The following is a 25,566-nucleotide window of genomic DNA, read 5'->3' as shown; positions in this document are numbered from 1 at the left end:
ACAGATGGCTAACAAATACCTGAAAAGATGCTCAACATCGCTCATTATTAGAGAAATGCAAATCAAAACTACAATGAGATATCACCTCACGCCGGTCAGAATGGCCCTCATCAAAAGGTCTACAAATAATAAATGCTGGAAAGGGTGTGCAGAAAAGGGAACACTCTTGCACTACTGTGGGAATGTAAATTGATGCAGCCACTATGGAAGACGGTATGGCAATTCCTTTAAAAACTAGGAATAAAAGCACCATATGACCCAGCAATCCCACTCCTAGGCATATACCCTGAGGAAACCAAAATTGAAAGAGACACATGTATACCATTGTTCACTGAAGCACTATTTATAATAGCTAGAACATGGAAGCAACCTAGGTCCATTGACAGATGAATGGATAAAGAAGTTATCATGTATATTCACGATGAAATATTACTTAGTCATAAAAAGGAACACATCTGAGTCCGTTCTAATGAGGTGGATGAATCTAGAACCTATTATACAGAGTGAAGTGAGTCAGAAAGAGAAAGATAAATACCGTATTCTAACACATATATACGAAATCTAGAAAAATGGTACTGAAGAACTTATTCACAGGGCAACAGTGGAGAAGCAGATATAGAGAATAGACTTATGGACATGGGAAGAGAGGAGGAGAGGGTGAGATGTATGGAAAGAGTAACATGGAAACTTACATTCAGTTCAGTTCAGTCGCTCAGTTGTATCCGACTCTTTGGGACCCCATGAATCACAGCACACCAGGCCTCCCTGTACATCACCAGCTCCCGGAGTTCACTCAGACTCACGTCCATCGAGTCAGTGATGCCATCCAGCCATCTCATCCTCGGTCGCCCCCTTCTCCTCCTGCCCCCAATCCCTCCCAGCATCAGAGTCTTTTCCAATGAGTCAATTCTTTGCATGAGGTGGCCAAAGTACTGGAGTTTCAACTTTAGCATCATTCCTTCCAAAAGAAATCCCAGGGCTGATCTCCTTCAGAATGGACTGGTTGGATCTCCTTGCAGTCCAAGGGACTCTCAAGAGTCTTCTCCAACACCACAGTTCAAACGCATCAATTCTTCGGCGCTCAGCCTTCTTCACAGTCCAACTCTCACATCCATACATGACCACAGGAAAAGCCATAGCCTTGACTAGAAGGACCTTAGTTGGCAAAGTATGTCTCTGCTTTTGAATGTACTATCTAGGTTGGTCATAACTTTTCTTCCAAGGAGTAAGCGTCTTTTGATTTCATGGCTGCAATCACCATCTGCAGTGATTTTGGAGCCCCCCAAAATAAAGTTTGACACTGTTTCCACTGTTTCCCATCTATTTCCCATGAAGTGATGGGACCAGATGCCATGATCTTCGTTTTCTGAATGTTGAGCTTTAGGCCAACTTTTTCACTCTCCTCTTTCACTTTCATCAAAAGGCTTTTTAGCTTCTCTTCACTTTCTGCCATGAGGGTGGTGTCATCTGCATATTTGAGGTTATTGATATTTCTCCTGGCAATCTTGATTCCAGCTTGTGTTTCTTCCAGCCCAGCGTTTTTCATGATGTACTCTGCATATAAGTTAAAAAAGCAGGGTGACAATATACAGCCTTGACGTACTCCTTTTCCTATTTGGAAACAGTCTGTTGTTCCTTGTCCGGTTCTAACTGTTGCTTCCTGACCTGCATACAGATTTCTCAAGAGGCAGGTCAGGTGGTCTGTATTCCCATCTCTTTCAGAATTTTCCACAGTTTATTGTGATCCACACAGTCAAAGGCTTTGGCATAGTCAATAAAACATAAATAGATGTTTTTCTGGAACTCTCTTGCTTTTTCCATGATCCAGCAGATGTTGGCAATTTGATCTCTGGTTCCTCTGCCTTTTCGAAAACCAGCTTGAACATCTGGAAGTTCACGGTTCACGTATTGCTGAAGCCTGGCTTGGAGAATTTTGAACATTACCTTACTAGCATGTGAGATGAGTGCAATTGTGTGGTAGTTTGAGCATTCTTTGGCATTGCCTTTCTTTGGGATTAGGATGAAAACTGACCTTTTCCTGTCCTGTGGCCACTGCTGAGTTTTCCAAATTTGCTGGCATATTGAGTGCAGCACTTTCACAGCATCATCTTTCAGGATTTGAAACAGCTCAACTGGAATTCCATCACCTTCATATGTAAAATAGTTAGCCAATGGGAATTTGAGGAAACTCAAACAGGGGCTGTGTATCAACCTAGATGGGTGGGGTGGGGTGGAGAGGGAGATGGGAGGGAGTTTCAAAAAGGAGGGGAAATATGTATACCTATGGAGAAGGAAATGGCAACCCACTCCAGTGCCCTTGCCTGGAGAATCCCAGGGACGGGGGAGCCTGGTGGGCTGCCATCTATGGGGTCACACAGAGTCGGACACAACTGAAGCAACTTAGTAGCAGCAGCAGCAGCATGGATGCTTCATGTAGAGGTTTGACAGAAAACAGCTAAATTCTGTAAAGCAATTATCCTTCAATAAAAAATAATTAATTTTTTAAAAAGAATGAAGGGACAGTAATACCATCCTTTTAAAATAAAATAGATTATAATGGAATACCATGAACAACAGTACATCAACAAACTGAATAATTTAGACAAAACTGACAAATTCCTAGAAAGACACAAACTGTTAAAATTACTCAAAAAGTAAAAGAATATCTAAATCCAACTATATAAAAAAGTAAAGTCACTGAATAAATAATTTAACAACTTACCACAAAGAAAATCCCAGGCCAAAAGGTTTTCTCTAGTGAATTCTACCAAAATATTAATACCAAGTTTCACAAAGTCAAAAAACAGAAGAGACAAGGACATTTAACACCGTATGAGGTATTGCTGCTGCTGTTGTTTAGTCACTAAGCCATATCTGACTCTCTGTGACCTCATGGACTGCAGCACACCAGGCTTCCTTGTCCTCCACTATCTCCCGGAGTTTGCTCAAACGCATGTCCATTGAGACAGTGATGCTATCTAACCATCTTATCCAAGAGCCAACTCATTGGAAAAGCCTCTGATGCTGGGAAAGATTGAAGGCAAAAGGAGAAGGGGGAGGCAGAGGATGAGATGGTTAAGAGGTAAGTATTACCCTGATACTGCTGCATAGACCAATAATAACTTTAAGAAACAGAGATGCAAAAATTCTCGAGGAAACACTAGAAAAGCCAATTCAGAAATATATAAAAAGGACTGTACACCATGACAAAATGGGATTTATCCCCAGAATGCAAAGTTGGCTTAACATCCAAGAGTTAGTTAATATAAAACACCATACCAAAAAAATAAAAGGGGAAAATACATGATTATCACAATAGAGAGAGAAAAATCATTTGACAAAATCTATCACCCATTCATTGATACAAGGAAAATAATAAACACTAAATCAAGCTGGGAATGAGAGTGAACATCTTCAATCTGATAAAAGGCATCTAGGGAAAATCCCAGACATAACATCATGTTTAATGATGAAAGGCTGAATGCTTTCCCCTACAAGATTGGAAACAAGGAAGTCCATTCTAGCTGCTTCAGTTGCATAGTACTGGAGATTCTTGCCAGGGAATTTAGGCATAAATAAATAAAATGCATCCACACTGGATAGGAAGAAGTAAAAGTGCTTACTTACAGATGACATAATCTTGTATATAGAAAATCTTAAGGAATCTACAAAAATGAGTTCAGTAAGAATGCAGGATAGAAGATCAATATTTAAAAATTCAACAGTCTTTCTATAAGTAGCAATGAACAATGCAAAAATAAAATTAAAAAACAATTATATTTAAAATATCAAAAAGCAAAATATTATGCGTAAATTTTTTAAAGTAGTATAAAACTTATAATCCAAAAACTGACAAAATATTATTGAAAGAAATTAAAGAACATACAAATTAATGGAAAGACAGCCCAAGTTCATGGATTTAAAAACTTAATATTGTTCAGATGGTAATATTCCCCCAAACTGATCTACGGATTCAACATAATCCGTAACAAAATCTTGGCTGGTTTCTTTGGAGATATTGATAAGCTAATTTTGAAATTCACATTGAAAGTCTAAGTACCCAGAATAGCCAAAACATTCTAGAGAAAGAAGAAAAAAACTGAAGATTCACACTACCTGCTTTCAAAACTAACTACAAAGCAACAGCCGTCAAAGACCATGTGGTGTTTCATAAAGATAGCTATCTAGATTAATAAAACAGAATTAAGGATCCAGAAACATGTATAAATAAAAGAAAAAGTCTTTTAACAAATGATTCTGGGACAACCAACAGCCACGTGAAAAAGAATGAAGTTGGACCCCCTTCTTACAATACACACAAAAAATAACTCAAAATAAATCATAATCTTAATGTAAGATATAAAAGTATAAAACTCTTAGAGGAAGATAGAGGAGTAAATCTTTGTGATCTTAGGTTACACAAAACATTTATGAGAGACAAAAGAAAAAATAAGCTAAGCTGGATTTCATGAAAATGTAAAACTTCAATGCTTCAGTGAACATCATGAAGAAATTGAAGAGGCAATCCACTGAATGGGAGAAAAGTATTTGCAAAGCATAGGTACAATAAAGGACTCCTATCTAGAATGTATACGGAACACTTAATACTAAAAAGAAAATAATAATTTAAAATGGCAAAGGATCTGAATTGACATTCAATTGGGCAACCCTGTGCTGCACTCAGTCATGTTCAACTCTTTGTGACCCCGTGAGCTGTAGCCCATCAGGCTCTTCTGTTCATGGGAGTTCCCAGGCAAGAATACTGGAGTGGGTTATCATCTTCCTCCTCCAGGGGATCTTTCTGACTCAGGGATTGAATCTGCGTCTTCTGTGCTCCTGCATTGCAGGCAGATTCTTTACGCACTGAGCCACCGAGGAAGCCCAAAATGTATCACAGACTTACTAAAAGTTAAAACTGTAAAACTTTTAGATAAAACATAGAAAAAAAAAATCCAAGATCTAGGGCTACTCAGTGTCATATCTTTTTACCTTTTCATACTGATGCTGCGAAAGTTTGAGGGCAAGAAGAAAAGTGGGGACAGTAGATGAGATGGTTGGATGGCATCAGTGAGTCAATGGACATGAGTTTGAGCAAACTCAGAGAGATAGTGAAGGAGAGGGAAGCCAGCAGTGCTGCAGTTCATGGGGTTGCAAAGAGTCAGACACAACTTAGCAACTGAACAACAACAAGGTCTACTCAATTAATTCCTTTTTAAAATTAAAGTGTAGTTGATTTATACTATTGTGCTAACTTCTGGTGTACAGCAAAGTGATTCAGTTAAATATATATATATATATGTACACACACACATAAATGCTTTTCATATTTTTTCTGTTATGGTTTATTACAAGATATTGAATATAGTTCCCTGTGCTACACAGCAGAGAAGGCAATGGCAGCCCACTCCAGTATTCTTGCCTGGAAAATCCCATGGACGGAGGAGCCTGGTGGGCTGCAGTCCATGGGGTCATAAAGAGTCGGACGTGACTGAGCAACTTCGCTTTCGCTTTTCACTTTCATGCACTGGAGAAGGAAATGGCAACCCACTCCAGTGTTCTTGCCTGGAGAATCCCAGGGACGGGGGAGCCTGGTGGGCTGCCGTCTATGGGGTCGCACAGAGTTGGACACGACTGAAGTGACTTAGCAGCAGCAGCAACAGTGCTATACAGTAGGACCTCGTTTATCTATTTTATTAATATATATAGTAGTCGGTATTAGCTAATACCAAGCTCCTAATTTATCCCTCCCTTACCCCTTTTTCCCTTTAGTAACCATGTTTGTTTTCTATGCCCGTGAGTCTGCTTCTCTTCTGTAAATAAAATCATTTGTATATTTTTTATTCCACATATAAGTTATATCATATGATATTTATCTTTCTCTTTCTGGCTTATTTCACTTACTATGCTAATCTCTAGGTCCATCCATGTTGCTGCAAATGGCGTTATTTCATTCTTTCGATGGCTGAGTTATATTCCATTGTGTATATGTACCACATCTTCTTTATCTGTTCCTCTGTGGATGGACATTTAGGCTACTTCCATGTCTTGGCAAGTGTAAATAATGCTGCTATGAATATAAGGGTGCATGTATCTTTTCAAATTAAGAGTTTTCTCCAGATTTATGCTCAGGGATTGCTGGATCATATGACAACTCTATTTTCAGTTTTTTTAAGGAACCTCCATATGAGAGAACATTACCATAAAGAAAGCTGAGTGCTGAAGAATTGATGCTTTTGAACTGCACTGTTAGAGAAAATGCTTGATATTCCCTTGGACTGCAAGGAGATCAGTCAGTCCTAAGGGAAACCAGTTCTGAATATGCATTGGAAGGACTGATGCTGAAGCTGAAGCTGAAGCTCCAATACTCTGGCCACCTGATGCCAAGAACTGATTCACTGGAAAAGACCATGACGCTGGGCAAGATTGACAACAGGAGGAGAAGGGGATGACAGAGGATGAGATGGTTGGATGGCATCACTGGCTCAATGGACATGAGTTTGAGCAAGCTCCAGGAGCTGGTGATGGACAGGGAAGCCTGCTGTGCTTTAGTTCATGAGGTCACAAAGAGTCAGACATGACTGAGTGACTGAACTGAACTGAACTGAACTGATAAGGTTCTTCAGAGTGACTGCACCAGTGTATACTCCCACCAACAGTGTAGAAGTGTACCCTTTTCTTCACACTCTCTCCAGCATTTACTATTTGTAGACTTTTTGATAACAGCTATTCTGACTGGTGCAAGGTAATACCTCATGGTAGTTTAGATTTGTATTTATCTATTAATTAGCATTGTGGAGCAACTTTTCATATTAGACATTTAATTCTTGATGCTAAGTCATGATCCATGAGAGGAAAAACTGATAGATTGGACCTCATCAAAACTAGAAATTTTGCTCTGTCAAATACCATGGGAAAAAGTCGAAAAGACAGGCAATAAGCCAAGAAGAAATACTGCAAGCAACATATCTAACAGAGTAATATTAAAGAATATGTAACTCCCAAAGCTCAACAGTTAAATAAACAGAGAATCACATCAGAAAACAGGCAAATGACATTCTACCACAGAGGACCTACAGATGGCTAATAAGCATGTGAAAAGATGTTGAACATTATTAGCCATCAAGAGAAGGGATAGTAAAATCACAATGAGATATGACTACACATCTATCAGAATGGCTAAAATGTAAAAATAACAACAACACTACATGCTGGAAAGGATAAGGAGAAACTGGATCGCTCATACATTGCTGGTGGGAATGTGAAATGACATACAGTCATTCTGGAAAACTGTTCAACAGTTTCTTACAAAACTAAACATGCACCTACCAAACGTCCCAGCAATTGCATTCCTGAGCATTTATCCTAGAGAAATGAACACTTAGCATCCCACAAAAGCCTACACATGAATGTTCATAGCAGCTTTATTCATAATAGCCCAAAACTAGAATCAGCCCAGATGTCCTTCAACAGCTGAATGGTGAAACAAACAGTGGTACATACTTACCATGGATTACCCTCTAGCAATAAAAAAAAAAAAAAAAAAAGAATGAACTATTGCTACAAGCAACAGCTTGGATGAATCTTGAGTGAATTATGCAAATCATAAGAGGTACCCCAAACTAGCTCTCACTCTTAATCCAGCAGAACCATGGTGCCCCAGAATTACAAACTGAAAGCCACCAGTGGCCCAGACACCTAAGGTGTTCACTATTAAAGCTGCCAGTTTGCACAAGACCATTGCCTTCCTCTAGGGCCCTGAAGCAGATGTGGATACACTGTCCCCAAAGCTCTTTCTAAGAGGGCAAGGTCAGAGTCACTAAGAGGCAATCTGTCATTTAATTACAGTAAGAGTTTAACTTTTTTTCCCAGCGGTATTTCTATCTCAGACCCAACTTTAGCTTCTGACATTTCAATCAAAACTCCTATTTCTTCACTATTTCTACATGCTCAAAGTTCTAGGAGAACAGCTGTTTTCTTCCTTCAAGTTTCTTGCACTAAGCTAAGAAATTCAGAGACCACCAAAGTACATAATCGAAAACCAAACGATATAGCTGTACAGACTTTGGGCTTTCTGGAACTTGGATATCTCCATCTTAGCAGACTCCTTGCATACAAGAGCTCCTCTCTGTTAACCAGAAAATGCTGCATCCTGGAGTCAGATCTTAGCAAACCAGAAGAGCAGGATGCTTGTGGTCCCTGGCTTCTTTGGTGTGTGAATGGAAATCTGACCTCTGTGACATTCTCTAGAGATGTTCCCAGTCAAAGGTCACAACCAAGACCCCCACACCCAGTTCTCTGATACTGGAACCAGAACCTTTCTACAATGAATAATGGTTTCATTGCTATGGTTTAAAAGAAAAACAAATATGACATTCAGTGAAGAGCATCACGATCTTGTTCATTCCAATCCAACCATATTTTTTCAAAGGAGAGAGATTATCAGTGTAACTGCTCACTTCCATGCACACAAATCCTGTATGCAGCCTTTAACAGAGCATTCAGATGAACTCTGGAACATGATGAGCTGCTTCCTTCCAACAGAGTTAGGCAAGGTGCCTGCAATACAGGACTCCCTCCCTGAGAAATAAACTGAGCTAATTTGGCTGCATTCAATGGTCTAGCCAAGTCACATACCTTCAGCTCCCCCCAAGTCAAAAATATACCCCATTCCTGAACAGGAAAAACATTTGGAAACCAAAAAGTGTGATTTCAGTCTCATTCTGATGGATCTTGTGACATCTAGGTCTCTAAACCTCTCGATAATAATTTTTCAAGGCCATCTGGAATAAATAGAAGTCCCACTGAAAGCTGCATGTATGAAAATTGTGGTATTTTAAGTGGATTTTGTCCTTAAATGCATAAACCAAAAAAGCATGCAAGCAATTGGATTAGAAAAGCAAGGTGCTTTGCTTTAAAAAAAAAAACAAACTCTCTAATTGGCATTAAGTCACCAAACATTGTCAAACACATATCACTTGCTTAATTATTTTGTGTGCGCATGTGTATATCTTTATAACTTCATAAACATATAAATGAGAGGGAGATGCAGATTTAATGTACATCCATATGGCAATAAATACAAAAGCTGCCAGATTGTAAAATGCTATACTAATGCTAAAACGATACCATTTTTTTTCTTTCGCTTTGCTTCCAAGTCACAAAGAACAAATTCAGAGTAGAGATGAGAAGCAAGGATCCTCAGCTAAAAGGCGACACACACAGACCTTTTTGTCCAGTAATGCAAAGTGTTTTTTAATACCCGTCTTCAGCTCAGTATTCTATTTGTCTGATTATCTTTCATTAATCTTACAGTGAGTTTATGCATAAAATGATTTCTACATGTCCATTAAAATTTTTATTGAAGAAGTTCAGTCGCTAAGTCATGTCCCACTCTGAGACCCCATGGACCACAGCACGCCAGGCTCTTCCGTCCTCCACTGTCTCCTGGAGTTTGCTCAGATTCATGTCTATTAAAGAAATTTTTCATAAATAGCCTACTATGCATCATTCACCCCAATAAGCTTCATTTCAGCATGGCTTTCATTAATTTTGGGCTTCCCTGGTGGCTCAGATGGTAAAGCATCCACCTGCAATGCAGGAGACACAGCAGACGGGAGTTCGACCCCTGGGTAGGGAAGATCCCCTGTAGAAGTACCCACTCCAGTGATTCTTGCCTGGAGAATTTCCTGGACAGAGGAGCCTGGCGGGCTACAATCCATAGGGACACAAAGAGTCAGACACGACTGAGCAACTAACACTCTCACTTTTTTCACTTTTTAATGAGTTTTAGTTGGTGTATTATACTCACTGTACCACTTTCAGCAAAACCAATCACAGAAATAATAAATACGTTTGCCTCTAGTGTACATGATAAGTAGGCTCAAATGGTTTTTCAACCTTCAAGATGTTGTGCCAGTTAATCTCCTACATAGCAAAGTCTCAGCCGTGAGGCTTCTGCTGAGTTGGCCATCATCCCAAGGTCAAACTCTCCTCCGGTTGTACTGGGCATCTTTTTACCATCCTTCCAAGCCTTCAGCCTAATTTCTTTGCTGCCTGCACTGTCTGCCAGCCTGGCAGGCCCATGCTTATTTGCATATTCTCTCAAATGGCTCTTTTCTAAAGCTGCCTCCTCCAGAGGAGAGAGAATGGTCACTCCTATGGGAAGTGCTACCCTCACTTGGTTATTTCAGTAATAAAACACACTGTTATTATCTACATGATGAACCCCGGGGATAAGCGCTGGTTTCAAGATTCATTTTCTCTGGGACCCCTCACTTGAAGTTGAGAAAAAGCTTTATTTCACTGGTTCCTCATGATCCAAGATTGTATGAGCTGCCCTGGCTGAACTCATTCACACTACCCTCCAAGGGCTGTGTCTACTCAGACCAAAATGAGCAGAAAAACAACAATGGTCATTCATAGAAACTGGCCATGAACAGAGCAGTGCAACTGACATGGCTAATGAGGCAACTGCCAACGTTCAAGGAGTAAAATGCCTTGGCCTCTTACAAATCTTGTGAAGTGGATGCACCATAATTTAAGTCCACATGGAGCGTAGTTTAAAATACATTAAGGTCTTCATTTTTCTTATATGGAAAAAAAAATTTTTCTCTAACCTAAATCCTTCTCCCCCAAACCAAAAAAAAAAACATAATTCTTTTGTGTAAATCATTGTTGAAAGCATTTACAATATCTTGGATATCTAAATCCTTATTTAAGAGGGGAAAAGAAGAGCTGCAAAATTTACCTTTAGAGAGTGATTTTTATTAAACATTGTTAAAGGTGCCTAAACATGTTGGAACCTGTTATTTGCAGACAGTCACCTCAGGTCTCCATTCCACTTATTTTGTATAGACACATAGCCAAAAAAGAGGGTATAGGCTTTTACTATGGAGAAAAGTGCATGCTCAGTCATGTCCAACTATTTGGGACCCAATGGACTGTAGCCCACCAGGCTCCACCCTCCATGGGATTCTCCAGGCAAGAGTACTGGAGTGGGTTGCCATGCCCTCTTCCAGGGGATCTTCCTGACCCAGGGATCGAACCCGTGTCTCCTCCATCTCCTGCACTGCAAGCAGATTGTTTACCGCTGAGCCACCAGGGAAGCCCTATGGAGAACAGTAGGGAGGCTCTTTAAAATACTAAAAGAGTTATCATACAATTCTGCAATCCCACTCCTGGGCATATATCCAGAGAAAACTCTAATTTGAAAAGACACATGCTATGTTCATAGCAGCACTATTCACAATAGCCAAGACAAGGAAGCAACCTAAATGTCTATCAACAGATGAATGGATAAAGATGTGCTATATATAGTGTAATACTGCTGCTGCTGTTAAGTCGCTTCAGTAGTGTCTGACTCTGTGCGACCCCATAGACGGCAGCCCACCAGGCTCCCCCGTCCCTGGGATTCTCCAGGCAAGAACACTGGAGTGGGTTGCCATTTCCTTCTCCAATGCATGAAAGTGAAAAGTGAAAGGGAAGTCACTCGGTCGTGTCCGACTCCTAGCGACCCCATGGACTGCAGCCCACCAGGCTCCTCTGTCCATGGGATTTGCCAGGCAAGAGTACTGGAGTGGGGTGCCATTACCTTCTCTAAGTGTAATACTACTCAGCCATAAAAAATAAGGAAACAATGTCATTTGCAGCAACATGGATGGACCTAGAGGTTATCATACTAAGTGAAGTAAGTCAAAGACAAAAATCATATGATAGCACTTATATGTGGAACCTTAAAAAATAATACAAATGAACTTATTTACAAGAAAGAAACAGACTTGTAGACAGAGAAATAAATTTATGGTTGCCAAAGGGGAAATGGGTGAGGGGTGAATTAGGAGTTTAGATATGAACAGACACACACTACTATATATAAAATAGATAAACAAGGACCTACTATATAGCACAGGGAACTATATTCAATGTCTTACAATAAACTATAATGGAAAAGAATCTGAAAAAGGATATATATATGCTACATATTATAGATGTATATATATTATATATTACACATGTATATATGTTATATATACTTAACACATATATATAACTGAATCACTTTGTTGTACACCAGAAACTAACATATTGTAAATCAACTATACCTCAATAAAAAGAATAAATGAAAAAGGATGACAAGGGCTTTTTGAGGTTTGTCTGAGAATTTAATGAACATTAAAACATATCAGACAGGCTATGTGTCTCAGCTCGTTTTAAATGCCAACTCCAATACTGACTAGGATGTAAATTTAGGCAGGTTATACATCTCATCCAATTACCTGTTTGTCTTCAAATGGGTTTTTTACACACCTATGTCAGAGGGTTGTTTTGAGGATTAAATGAGAAAAATATATGTTATGCCTTTGGCATAGGGCTTGGCTTAGTAGGTAGCCCAAAACACTAATACATCTTCACAGAAAGTCAGGCCTAGCTATCTGGGTCAAACCATCAGTTTACAGCACTTCTCTTTGCTTAAGTGTTGAAGTTTTCCACTTTTTCTTTGGTTTTACTCCAATAAAACTTAAAAACAGGTGGAGACAAGATTTGACCCAAAGTTTGCAAACCGTAGTACAGATAATATGTCTAATGCAGATGCTACAAATACTGTGTATGTGTGTGCATATATATAGCTTAAATATATTTCTTAAGTTCGATTTGGCGTATATTGATGAGTGTGTTGGCTATCTGCATGTTTGTGTGAAAGGGCTTTGTGAATGTTCATCCAAAAGAACTTTGGATAAATGTATCTGAGTATTTTATACATAAAGGAGATTTTTTTCATAAAGGACAAGTTCTTCCATTACTGTTACATAATCTCTCAAATGCAAATATTTGTATAGCCCTCTGAAGAGGACTTTACACCGGTTCCCCACGTGGGTAAAGATAACAAAACATGAGTAATAAGTGAAAGTGAAAGTCGCTGAGTCGTGTCTGACTCTTTGTGACTTCATGGACTATATATATATACAGTCCATAGAATTCTCCAGGCCAGAATACTGGAGTGGGTAGCTTATCCCTTCTCCAGTGGATCTTCCCGAGTCAAGAATTGAACTGGTCTCCTACACCGCAGGCAGATTCTTTACCAGTTGAACTACCAGGGAAGCCCATGAGTAATAATCATAGCCATAATTCTTTAGTACATATCATATGCTAGGTGCTGAATCTTTGATATACATTATATAGATGCTAACATGCAGTTCTTTACTCTTGCGTGTGAATTAAGAAGCTTGATGTGGTCAGTGAAAGACTGACAATAAGTGAAAGTTGCTCAGTCGTGTCCGACTCTTTATGACCCCATGGACTTTACAGTCCACGGAATTCTCCAGGCCAGAATACTGGAGTGAGTAGCCTTTCCCTTTTCCAGGGGATCCTCCCAACTCAGGGATCAAACCCAGGTCTCCCACATTGCAGGCAGATTATCAGCTGAGCCACAAGGGAAGCCCACTTCCAAATACATCACACTGTTAATACTCCTTCCCATGCACTCAGGTATGGCCTGATCTCTTGTTCCTTCTTAAATACTGCATAGTCAGATAGAATGGGCTGTAAGTCATTTACCTACTGGAGCTTTTCCAGGCCAACTTTATGGATTAGTATGTGATCTGTTTTCAAAAATGTTCTGTACGTGTTTGAGAAGAAAGTATATTTTTCTAATTGGATGCTGGTCTCCTACAATGAGTTTGTTAAGCATGTTGCTCAAATTCTCTGTATTCTTACTCATTTTTTGTTCATTTTATTTTGCAGTTTCTGAAAGATGTTAGTAGATTTTACAATTTCTCCTAATAGCTCTGCCCATTTTCACTTTACATATTTCAAAACTATGGTATTAAGTGCTACAGGTCTAGAATTATTATCTGAACAACTGAACATTTTATCAATATTCAGTGATCCTGTTTATCCCTCCAAAAGGTTTTGCCTTAGTTAATTTAGCTACATCAGTTCCCTTCTGGTTAGTATTTGCATAGGATATCTATTCCAATCCTATCAGTGTTTGAATGTTTTAGCTTTGTCTCTCATACACAGAATATAGCTAGATTTTGTACGGTCATCAGTTGAAATAATCTATGCCTTTTAACTGGTGAGTTTAGTCAACTTCTATTTATTGTAGTAACTGAGGAGTTGGCTGCTAAGATCAAAAGGACTTTTTAAAAAGTACCTTCGTGTATCCTAGCTGTAACCTGGTAACTCTAGTTAATTTCGAAACACTCTGCTTGCCTTCACTCTCTTGTAAGAAGTTAGCAAAAGTCCAATGATCTCCATGAGTGAATCTGAGCTGATACTATACAGTTATGGGGAAAGGTCAATTAATGCAAGGAACAGTGCACACAAGCCTAATCCATTTGATGTAAACCAATGCATTGTACACTTTCAGTTGCTCTGTATTCCTTCAGAAGTATGCATGGAAGTGATTCATTAGAACTATACTCTTCACAGAAACAAACCAATTCTCTTAGGCTCACTAGGGCATCTCCACTGGTAAAATTCAAAAACCAATCAAACTGAATAAGAAGCCCTCTTTGCAGACATTTACATTCGAGAAAGAACATGATTTTTGACAATTCAGAGTAAATGAAGTGCAAATTATTCTCTTATAATATATACCAGAATTGAAGCTTAAATTGTGATTAAAAAAGAGCCCACAGTTTAATCAGAAAAATATATTTATTGGTAATTCCCACGAGCTCATATTTGACACATTTATATCATAGGATAACAAGTCCAAAACTATTGCTAAGTTATAAATATGGAATTTATGCCAAATTTGCATTATTTAATTTTATTTTGAATTTGCATGTGTGTCTATATTTGAATATTTATAATATTCCAGAAAAAGCACAGTGGAATGTGCAAGACAGATTTATTTAGTGTAATGCTCTGAAATGTGTCAAAGTCTTCAACACTGTTCTTAGAGGCAAAATGGCAGAAATAACAAATGGGATGCAATAAGACCAACTAAATAATCTGCGAAGTCCAATACCTAGCAAAGCTAGGAAAGCTTTTCTGCCAATAAATATTTTACTAAAAGTTTAGACAAATATTTCTCTAAGCTTACAATGACATTGTATTAGAAGACATATACCATTAATTGGATTCTTCATTACACTTTAATGGAAGACCAAATATTCCCATCTATACTTTTTTTTTCCTAATCTCAGTGACTAAATATCTCATCTTATTTGGCACAGAATGTTGATATTAGCTTCCCAACTGCGAAGCACGTTCTTTACACTGTCCCTAGAATGTGGTCTTTGTGGAGTTTCAACAATAAGATTCTGAATCTCACTGTATTTAGTGGCCCCTCAGATACCCAGAGCAGTTGAGGAATGCAGTGTTCTAGTCCAGGGGTCCCCAACCTCTGGGATCAAATGCCTGATGATCTGAGGAGGAGCTGATAAAATAATAATAGAAATAAAGTGCACAATAAATGTAATGCACTTGAATCATCCCCACACCATTCCCAGTCCATGAGAAAATTGTCTTTCATGAAACCGGTCCCAAGTGCCAAAGAAGCTGGCGACCACTGGTCTAGTCAACTTAATTTACAGTTAACCGGGGGCAATGCTCTTATGAAGTGAAACTGCTCTGGGGGAGGCTGCTGCAGCAGAATGGGCTCCACTTCCCTCCTGGATGAGGGCAGCACATGCACTAATTGATCTAAGCCCTCAGTCATGGACGTTTAGAACCTACAGCCCTTCTCCAACCCCAAGACTTCGCTCTTCTAATCAGACCATTAGCTCTCGTATCAGCTCACTTGAAAAGAGGCTCATGAGTATTCAAAGCCCAGGCTATCTTGGGTGGCTCTGGCTGAAGAGTAAGCCTTTTATTTCTGTGTGCCATTATTAATTTCCTGTTTCATTTAATTTTTAAACAGAGAACAAGCAATGGCAATCCACTCAAATATCTCTGTACTGTACAAGTGTAAGAGTTCCATGGATTCTTTGGAATGTAACAACAGCCAATCATCAGAAAAATCAACAATCGATGTCTGACTTATCACCTCTGACTTTCAGTCTCAGAGTTTATTTAGCCAAGGCTGCTTTCCTCATTAAGGACTCCCAGAATAGCAAGAGGCTAATGAAATAACCAGCCAATAGTCTTTAGAAACCAAAAAGCAGACGTGTGTAATTTATCAAAGCCATAATTAAGCATCATTTTTAAAACTTTTAATACTTATTTTTATTATGAAAGCAATGCATACTCGTAAAGAAAATTAAAATCCTTCAAAGAAACAGAGAAAGAAAATAAGTCACTAATTGAGCTATTGATGTTTTGGTATTTTTCTTCCATTCTTTGCCTTTTATGCTTAGATTTGAGATGGATGGAAAGATGATTTGCCTCTCTCCTTCCACCCCCACCCCTTTGCTCTCTCACATAATTGTTGTCAAAGTGGGCCCATAACTGTCTATCTCTTTTCCCCTTAGCATTAAATCACTACCAATTTTCCAGACTCTAAAAAGGACGTTTAAATGGTTTTGAAATAATCCCTCAAGTGGATGTACTGAGATTTCTTGAACCATTCACCTATACGTGGATCAGATTTTTCCAATTTGTTACACTTACAAATAACTCCAAATAACTTAAAAATAATGGGAGCTTCCTAGAATGCCATTGTCATGTCACCCTCTGCTTTTTCTTCATGGCACTTCTCACAATTTTCAGTAATGAATTATTTGTTTCATGTCTCCCTTTCCCACTCTATGAAGCCAGGGACCGTGTTCACCTGGTTTCTCACAGTGCCTCCAGCACATAGCATATTGATGAGATATTTAATAACTATTTGTAAATAAATGAGTGAGTGATAGAAAGACATGTACAGGATTGTTTTTCAGTAAAATCCCAGAAAAGAAATCGTGCGTCAAAGAAATACTGTCAGTGTTCTGTTTATCTATTTCATTTCCAAAAGAATCATTTCAATTTACATTTCCATCAACACTGTATATGAATGATGGTATTTATCACACCTTTGTCAACACTGACTACTATCCTTTTTTTGTTTGGCAGCGGTGGTGATGTAGACCAAGTTGTTTTTTTTCAATCTGAGAAATTAATTAATTAGAGAAGCAAAAAGCTTCCTACATACAATTGAAATCTGCATTTCTTTAGTACTAGTGAAACTAAACTCTTTTTCTGTAGTTGTGAAACTGAAAACTAATCTTTTCCCTTTCTGTAAACTAGCTTTGGTTCCATGTTGCAAGTTTTCTGGTCATAGCCTTTGTTTTTCTGCTCAATTCGTTGGAGTTCTTTTTCCAGGAAAGATGTCAGCCTTTTGTCTGTTTTATTTGTTGTGCATATTTTCATCAGTTTGACACATGCCTTTTCATTCTGGTTATTTTTGGACAGATAAACATTTCTCATTTTTATGTAATCATAACTGTCTATCTTTTCCTCTATTCAAATAGTCTTTTCCTTGGCTAAGATTCCCACATGAAAACTGCAGTGATCATTTAAATAATACTGCCAACTGTGAATTCAGATTAACTGGGTTCACAGACTCCTATGTATACAGCTAAGCCCTAACCTGTTCAGAACTCCAGTTCTCACTTCTTTGCAAGCCTTGGCCTGTAGAAACCTAGGCAAGTTAAACTGGTCACAGCTCTCAGCACCCTCACAGCTCTCATTAGACCCCCTTCTCAACCTCTCTGTTTTGTCAGTGGTACCATCTTGACTCCAGACTGGAAATCAGAGTTATACCTTTAACTTGACTACAGCCTTCATTTACTTTTGTGCTTCTTACATTCCTGCCATGCAAGAGTTTCTCACACCTCTGGGGTTCAACCTTCTGGTTGCCATTCCAGGACCTCTACAAGGAGGCTCCCTAACCCTCCCCCAGGCATGAACCTTCTCGGGGTCTTGACCTTGAGATGCCATGAGGATGCCACATCCACCCACAGTGCCCCCTTCCTTCTAAATGTTGTTGTTTGTTCATTGTTTAGTCCCGAAGTCGTGTCTGACTCTTTGGGCCCCATGAACTGTAGCCCACCAGGCTCCTCTGTCCATGGGATTTCCCAGGCAAGAATACCGAAGTGGGCTGCCGTTTCCTCCTCCAGGGGATCTTCCCCACCCAGGGATGAGACCTGTGTGTCCTAAGAAGCCGGTTTCTTCCCAAGAACAAGCCACCTATTCCCAGAAGCCTTTCCAAACAGATCTCTCCTTTTTCTGGCCTGCTCCTCATCCTTTAGAAAGAAAAGGGCCTTAGAAAGCAACCTGTTTAAGTTTCCCATTTTACAGAGGGGGGGTGGTCCTGCCAAATCACTGGTTCCTCCCCACTCCCCACCTGTCTATACTATGTAGTTCTGCACTTTTTCCATCATGAACTTGAGGCTGAAGATGGTGACCTCGGCTTTTGGGGATTTGTCTGGGCTCTAATCTCCTCCAACTGCTAGCACTAAGCAGAGGTCATAATACTTACTCCACAAAGTTTGCTGATTAGACCTAAACTGTTACATAAACAGATGAACTTTTCTCTATTTTTAAAATGTATTCCAATAAAGGTACGACATTTTAAAGACATTATTGATATTCAAATCATTTTCAAACAAAATCCATCTTCTTTATTAAATATCTAAAACACCAAATTATTCTGTTCTACTGTAAGTTCTGTGAGAGCAAAGATGGCACATCTCTCCTAGAATATAATGGGCAGCTTCGCAAAATTTCATTTCATGAATGACAGATAGGAGAGGTGACTATTCTTTAATGTCATTTCATACTACTTAAGTTGATGACAGATATCTAGAAAAGACAAGCTCTAACATTCTTATTGCCACGTAACAGCACTAATCTAAAATTACTATTAAGAAAATCTAATTCCAAATAGCTTTTTATACCACCTTGAGAACTTTGAGCTTGGCTGGGATGCCAGCAACGTATTTGCCATCCGGGCAAAGATGTTAATTTATCATGGTGAATTTCTCCCCCTCTCTTGGGAAATACACGTGTGCAGGGCAGGAAGCAATAACAGCTGTTAGCATCCTCGGCTAATTGAAGCTACGCCTGTGAGAATCCAGTGGCCTACAGCTTGAGGGACCAGAAGGACGGCACCACTGCCTAAATTGATCCATTCACTCGCTGCCTTGCCCTGTACCACATGCCAGTCTCGTACCACATGCCAGTCTCGTCGTCCTGCTTCACTGCATGAGGGAAGGAGTGGATCATGGGCACCTGAGCCATGAGCAGGCTCATGCACAATGGACTTCTTACCAAGACATGGCTGTGTCAAAACAGAGCCACCTTGGGAATTCCCTGGCACTCCAGTGGTTAGGACTTGGTGCTTTCACTGACAAAGCCCAGGTTCAATCCCTGGCTGGGGAACTAAGATCTCACAAGCCACGTGGCCAAAAATAAATAAAGCCATCTTTAAACAAAAGGAAAAGAAAAGGAAGCCTTTACTACAAGTATTAAAAAGGAGAGAACGCAAAGAAGACAAAAGAGAGAGAAAGCTATGCTCCATAGAAATGCCATATAGTCCTTTCCTGTAAGTGATAACCTAGTGGATTCTAGGTGACAATTAATTACTCTTCCACTATGACTGCTGCAAAATGTAAAGATGCTAAAGGTCTAAGATGCACCATGAATACGATGATCAGATTCTCTGACTTGGGTAGCTGAGGAAGCTGATCTTCTCCTGCCACCAGCTGCCACCCTAGTGTGCCAGCCAGCACAGTGACCAGGGGAAGAATGAGCCTGGTGCAGTTTCTCAATGCCCAATTCTGAGGTCCTCCCACAGACTCAGGGATGCACTAGAGTTGGCTACAAACAGAGGGAATTTGGCCTGAGAAAAAGCCTGCAGAATCTGGGAGTCAGAAGAACTGATCGGCAACCACGTTTTGATACATTTTCAAAAACAGTCTTAGGAATTCTCGAATGAGCAGGATTTTGCTCTGGCCCCTAAACAACACATTCACACACAGAGGCATGAAATGCAATTTCTAGGGTTTTTTTTTTTTAAACAAATACGATTCTTAATAAACTGGTGCCTTTTGCCAGCCAAGCACTCTCTCTTTGTCCTCTCTAGGCAGCGTGATGGCAGCCGTTTGCACTCAGCAGTTATACATCACCCGAGCACTTCTAGAATGTAGCAGTGGGAGCACAATTCAGGTCTTGGCTTGCAGCCTCAGTGGCCTCTCATGCCCGCCTCCCCCCCCCACCCCAGCATGGACGGATGTAGTGACTCAGAAGGTGTCCCTTGTCGCCACTGACGGTTCCTCCTGACACTTATTCACCAGGCCCCCAGTGTACTCCCACTCTGCTCAGCTCTGCAGTGATTCCTGCCTGGGCAATGAGACGCCCCTTTGCCAACCAGCTACCAGACCTTCTCCTGGTGAGCATAAAGCTTCAGGGAGGTAGAATTCTATTTCTCTCCCAATGGCTACGGCAACCCTGGTCCAATCATTCATTCAAACACATGTGTAAAAACGACTGGAAACAGCGATGATGTAGGTGATAATAACACCAGTGAGCATCCGTGGAGTGTTCACTTTGTGGTAATGACTCACATGAAATACCTCACTGTGCTTTTGCAAAAAAAAAAAAAACAAACCTTGCTCATGGAGTTGCAGTCAACAGAGCCAGGGCTGTGGAATCAGCCCAAGCTGGAGCAAGATCCTTGCTGTGTCACGAAAGAGTCCAATGACCTTGAGAAAGTCCTTCAACCCCTTTGGGCTTCTGTCTCATCTGATAAATAGGGAGACTTCTGCCCACTCTGCCTTCTTGCTACCAACAGTGCAACTTTACAGAGACATAGCAGAGATAAGGGATGGCAAAGGAACCAGAATGCACTCTCCACACAGATAAGGCTGGGACAGGCTCGGGTCCAAGGTCACGCAGCTGGTTCATGGCTAGCCTGGAACTGAGGCCCAGGCGTCAGAACTCCCAGGCCAAACAGACGGAGCTGCTGTTCTGTTCAGCTCAGCGGACCACAGAGCCCACCAGCAGCTGGCATGGAAGGCTGCTCCACACAGGAACTCCCCACGGCTGACTTTCTGTCCCCTGAGACCAGCTCCTCGGCCTCACGCATCACCACCAGCACAGATGTTTCTGTCTCTAAATTTTCAACATACACACACACTCTCACTGTCACACACCTGTGTACACCTTCTCTCACACAGATTATCAGAATTCACAGAACTGGTCCTGTAAGCAGTCAGCATCCTGGGAAATTCTGGAACCCTCCAGCTATGATTACTCTTTAAGATGACGATTTCTGGAGGTGGGTAGGAATTAAGGAAATAAAGTGCCTTGGGGTAGCCACGTGTTTCTCTAGCAAATTTTACTTCATTTTGGTGAATATCAGAAGATCCAAGTAACTCCGACTCTTTAGAAAGTGATTCTTCCTTTATTAGACTAGATGGCACTGTGGTATCACCCTTTTGATGACCAAGGAAATCGTATTTCATGTCAAATAATTTTGCTTCCACTGGGGACTGTCCAAGAGGCTAAGCCCTCCCCTTGAGGGGTCCTTGTTATCCTATGGAAATTTTCTGAAGGAATCTGCCAAAGGACAGTGGCCATCAAATACACAAGATCACAATGATAATAATGTGTGTTTACACACTATGTCACACTACCTGTCCAACAGGATTTTAAAAGGCACATGTGCCTTGTGGAACTCCAGTGAGGGCCGGGCCATAGTAGCCAAGACTTCATTTTTTCCTCCTCTGCCACAGCCATGGCTGTGGAATTCAATTTTTGCCCTCAAGAGTTTTTTTAATATCAGCACCTCTCACTACACCTACAGGCTCCATTAGCAAGAGGAATTATTTTCAATATTGCCAAATTGTTTGTGAACATGTTAAACCCTAAAGTCTTGTGGTGACAATGGCTTACACAATTCTCACAATGGATTGAGGTGGCACCCTTCCTAGGGTCAAGGTTCTCTTAGGAGGTTGGGAACAGGGGAGGTTAGTGCTGGAAGGGAAATGAAAGTTCAACAGATTCTCCCAGAATTCCAGCATTCAGAAAGGACACTGTAAACTGAGGGATAGGAAAGTGAGTAGGGGGTGAGGTTTCCTCTAAATCTCAATGATGACCAGAAAGTTGGAGAGCTCCATTCGTCTGGGGCTGCACAGAAAAACCCACACTGACTGTTGCATTCTGAGAGGTACCAACAAAAGGCGACAGTGTCTGGAGTAGAGCAGCCCTCACCACGAGAAGGGAATGGGGAATCTGTCCAGGGAAGCAGCCTCTGTAGCAGCAGCATTCTCTTGTGGTCAGCTCGGTGGAGAGACAGAGAGCATGGCCATGTCAACTAAACTCACCTTATCCATTCCCGGCATCCCCTGCAGCAGCCCTCTCTGTTTATAGAGAGCAGCAGAATGGGAGCCCTGTCTGGGGCAATTGCACCCCAAAGAGTCCTTGCTACTCCCCCCTTTATGGCACTCCCTGACCTCCAGCAACCAGGCATTGCAGCTGGCTGGAGGAAAACGCCCTCGCTTCAAAAGTGACTGGCTTTTCATAAAACAGCTCTTTCAGCATCAGCCCTAGGTTCCCAGCAAGTGGACTGGCAGCGCCCTGCTCTAGGGCTCAGGAATTTGTAACTCAAGAGAGGTTTCTCAAGACTGAGCTCCGCACGGGATCCGCAGCAGCGTCCCAACCCGCCCTTCGGCCCTCGAGGTGCCCCTTGCACTCGCAAAGGGCAGGGGATGCCCCGTGTGGAGCCAGTAGCCAGGGGCGCAAGCTGGGTACTGGGTGTCCGCAAACAGCCGCAGAGGGACATTCATTCGCCCAAGGAGAGTAGAGCCAGCGGATAGAAAGGAGGAGCCAGGCGACAAAAGTATGGAAGGAAGAGGGAAAAACACACACACAAACGCACACACACACACACAGAGAAAAGGTTAAAGAAAGGACGGGAAGCAAAGTGAGAAAGGAAAACGGAGGGAGAATGAAAGAGCAAGCGGCCAGGAGCTGACAAGATCCCAAGCAAGAGAAAGAGAGGCGAACAGACGAAGCGAGGGGAAAGGCCGGGGAGGAGGGGGAAGAATGCGGGATCGTCAAAGAGAAAGGCGGCTTGGGAACCTGGGTGCAGAGAAAAGAGAGAGGCTGGAGGGACTCAGGCACGCTACACGGAGAGCGCGGCTCTTTCCGGCGCTCCAGTGCGGAATCTACATTCTGTACCCTGTCCAGGCGGCTGACGGGGTGCCGGGGGTGGGGGGGCTCGTCCCGGGCCTCCCAGCCGCTTCCCCCCGTGCACTCTGAGCCTCCAACCAGGCCAACCCGTGTGCAGACACAGGAGCCGTCCCGGGTAGGAATGGACAAGCTTCCTGTAGCCGCCACAGCGCCACAGGCGCCAGGCGCCTGCCCAGCCCAGCCCGGGCGCCACTGCAGGGACGCCGAGGTGCTCCCTGGGTCACCCGCACCAATCGGCCGCGCCTTCCGATCCTCTGCCTGCCCGCCGGGCCGGGTCAGCTCCCCGGCTCGGCTCGGGGGGCCCCGATCGGCCGCGGGCGCGCACTCACCTGGACGGTCTCAGCCTGGCGTCGCGCTTGCCGTCCACCACGGCGGGCACGCAGCTGGTGAGCTCGGTCCAGTCGGCGTGCAGTCCGCAGCTCCAGCCCGTGGAGAACCTGGAGAAGAGCCACGTCTCCCGCTTACCAGGCCGATGGCAAGTGCATTTCTTCTGACCCACGCGGCACTCACACGGCTGCTCCAGCTGGATGTTGCGCACCAGGTGGCGGCCGAAAGTGGTGCCTCCGGTCTTTTGGATGTGCAGGAACACGATCAGGTCATCGCCCTTGATGTCGAAGTCTACCTTGCGCAGAAGGTCGCCGCGGCTGAAATTGTAACGGGGCACGAACCTGGCGGAGCTCTCATCCTCCGAGCGGTACGGGTCCGGCAGCGGGGAGCTGAACGCCTGCAGACGGAGGAGCTGGCATTCTGTGCCGGGGCACACGTATTGGAGGACGATCACCGCAAATAGGAAGAGCATCACCAAAGCCAGCAGCAGCTTGTTGGATTTCTCATCCATGTTCCCGACGCTGGGGGAAACCCAAGCTCCTTACGTCAATCCCGCAGCTCAGCCCGCGCTCGTCGCGCGCCCGCACCGCCCCCTCCCCTGGCGCCGCGGTTGCTCCCCTTTCCCCCTCCCTTCGGCACCGAGTACTCCACCGCGGCGGCGGCGGCGGCGGCGGCGCCCTTCCCCGCTTCCTTCCTTCCCGGCAGGCTCAGCGCTGTGGCTTCTGCCGCACACCCCTCCTCCCCCCAACCCTCGACTCCTTACCGCTGGCCGCCTGCCTTCTCCCCGCACCAGAGCTCTCTGGAGCGGCTTCGCGGGGTTTCGTACCCGTGGGACCCCGCCTGCCCCGGTTGCCCCTCTCCCCAACTCATACCGTGGGTCCGAGCCTCCGCGCATCTCGTTCCACTCTCGGTGGCTCCGTGGCTCCCATCCCCATCCCGCTTCGCCCACCGGACTCTCCCCGGGGCTTCTGCCCCCAGTCCCCTTGGCGCGCACGCCGCCACCTCCTCGCCTGCCCAATCTCGGGCTCCTTCACCGTGCGCCTCCGAAGCCCTGCTCTTGCCCGCACCAGGTTGCCCACCTTGAGGGGCGCCTCGAGGGAGCTCAGAGCCCGGCGTTCGGAGTTCCCCTGGGGGAAGGGGGTCCGCGAGCAACCCGACTTGCTAGCTGAGACGCTGCGCTAAGGGTGCCCGCGGAAGCGCGGGGAAGGAGCCGCAGCGTAGCCAAACGCACGCCGCTCCCCTCCAGAGCCCCGAGCCCGGCCGCCGCGGGCCAGCCGGAACTTTGCGCCCTTTCCTCTCCTCGCGGTTGCTTTCCTTTCCCGCACCGCTCCCGCGCGCCCTGGCCCAGAAGCGCGAGTCCCGCTTTCGCCTAAAACGTACCTGGCTAGGGGACCGAAAATCTTGGAGAATATCGCGCCGAGCACGTGCTTCAGAGAGTGGCCCAGGGCGGCCAGGCCCCGGGTGAGCAGGGCCCGGCAGAGGGAGCCCAGGTCCCAGCGTCTCCTGAGGTCGTGCATCCGCCTGCGGCGGCCTCGGAGCAGTAGCGCGAAGAGAGGGGCGCGCGCGGCTCCCGCCAGAGAAGAAGAAGCCTTTAGGGGCTCGTCCAGGAGCGGCTGGGAGTTGAATCCGCGAGACACACCCCTAGGAGGGCCCACGCGGACTGAGGCGGCGACTGATCCGGGCCGGCTTGCTGCCAATTCGGCCTCTACTCTGGAATGCCGGCGGGGACAGGTGGTGCGGGCGGGCGCTCCTCGCTCCGGTTGCAACGGCGGCCCGAGCGCCCGGGCTGCACACGCAGGCAGTGCCATTCCCCCCTTCAGGCAACTCAGGGTACTAAGGATCAGGAGCGAGCTTGAATTTATGTAATAATGCCTCACGCCTAAGAGCTCAAACCACTTAAGCAAAAGACCTGGGTTTTCTCCTGTTTGGGGGGACGGAGGTCACTCTGGTGAGCACATCACTACACTTTGGCTCGTAATTTCAGCCTCCTCTAAAATAGCAAAGGCGCAAGTTGGACCTTTTCCCTCTCTCCTTGCCAATTTCCATTCTCCAACGGAAGCAGGGGCATTTTCTGAAAAGGTAAGTCAGCATGAAGGAAAAAGCATGACCCCCTCAAAA

General features: G+C 43.4%; 1 protein-coding gene across 3 annotated transcripts in view; it reads right to left on the bottom strand.

Moving 5' to 3' along the window:
- The window catches only part of HS6ST2 (heparan sulfate 6-O-sulfotransferase 2), a 370,575-nt gene extending 345,292 nt beyond the window's left edge, over positions 1-25,283 (bottom strand). For all 3 annotated transcript variants that reach the window (XM_042241641.2, XM_042241640.2, XM_027963396.3), the window contains exons 1-2: positions 24,829-25,283; positions 23,451-23,969 (exon numbers count right to left, since the gene is read on the bottom strand). In XM_042241641.2, the coding sequence (XP_042097575.1) occupies positions 23,451-23,969; positions 24,829-25,256 (947 nt within the window). In that variant the 5' untranslated portion in view covers positions 25,257-25,283. The remainder of the gene's footprint in view (positions 1-23,450; positions 23,970-24,828) is intronic.
- Positions 25,284-25,566: the final 283 nt, after the last annotated feature.

This window comes from Ovis aries, chromosome X (assembly GCF_016772045.2).
Source record: "Ovis aries strain OAR_USU_Benz2616 breed Rambouillet chromosome X, ARS-UI_Ramb_v3.0, whole genome shotgun sequence".
In the NCBI taxonomy this organism is placed as follows: Eukaryota; Metazoa; Chordata; class Mammalia; order Artiodactyla; family Bovidae; genus Ovis; species Ovis aries.
Note: the sequence above shows the minus strand (reverse complement) of the source record. Positions and strands in the feature narration are given on the sequence as shown.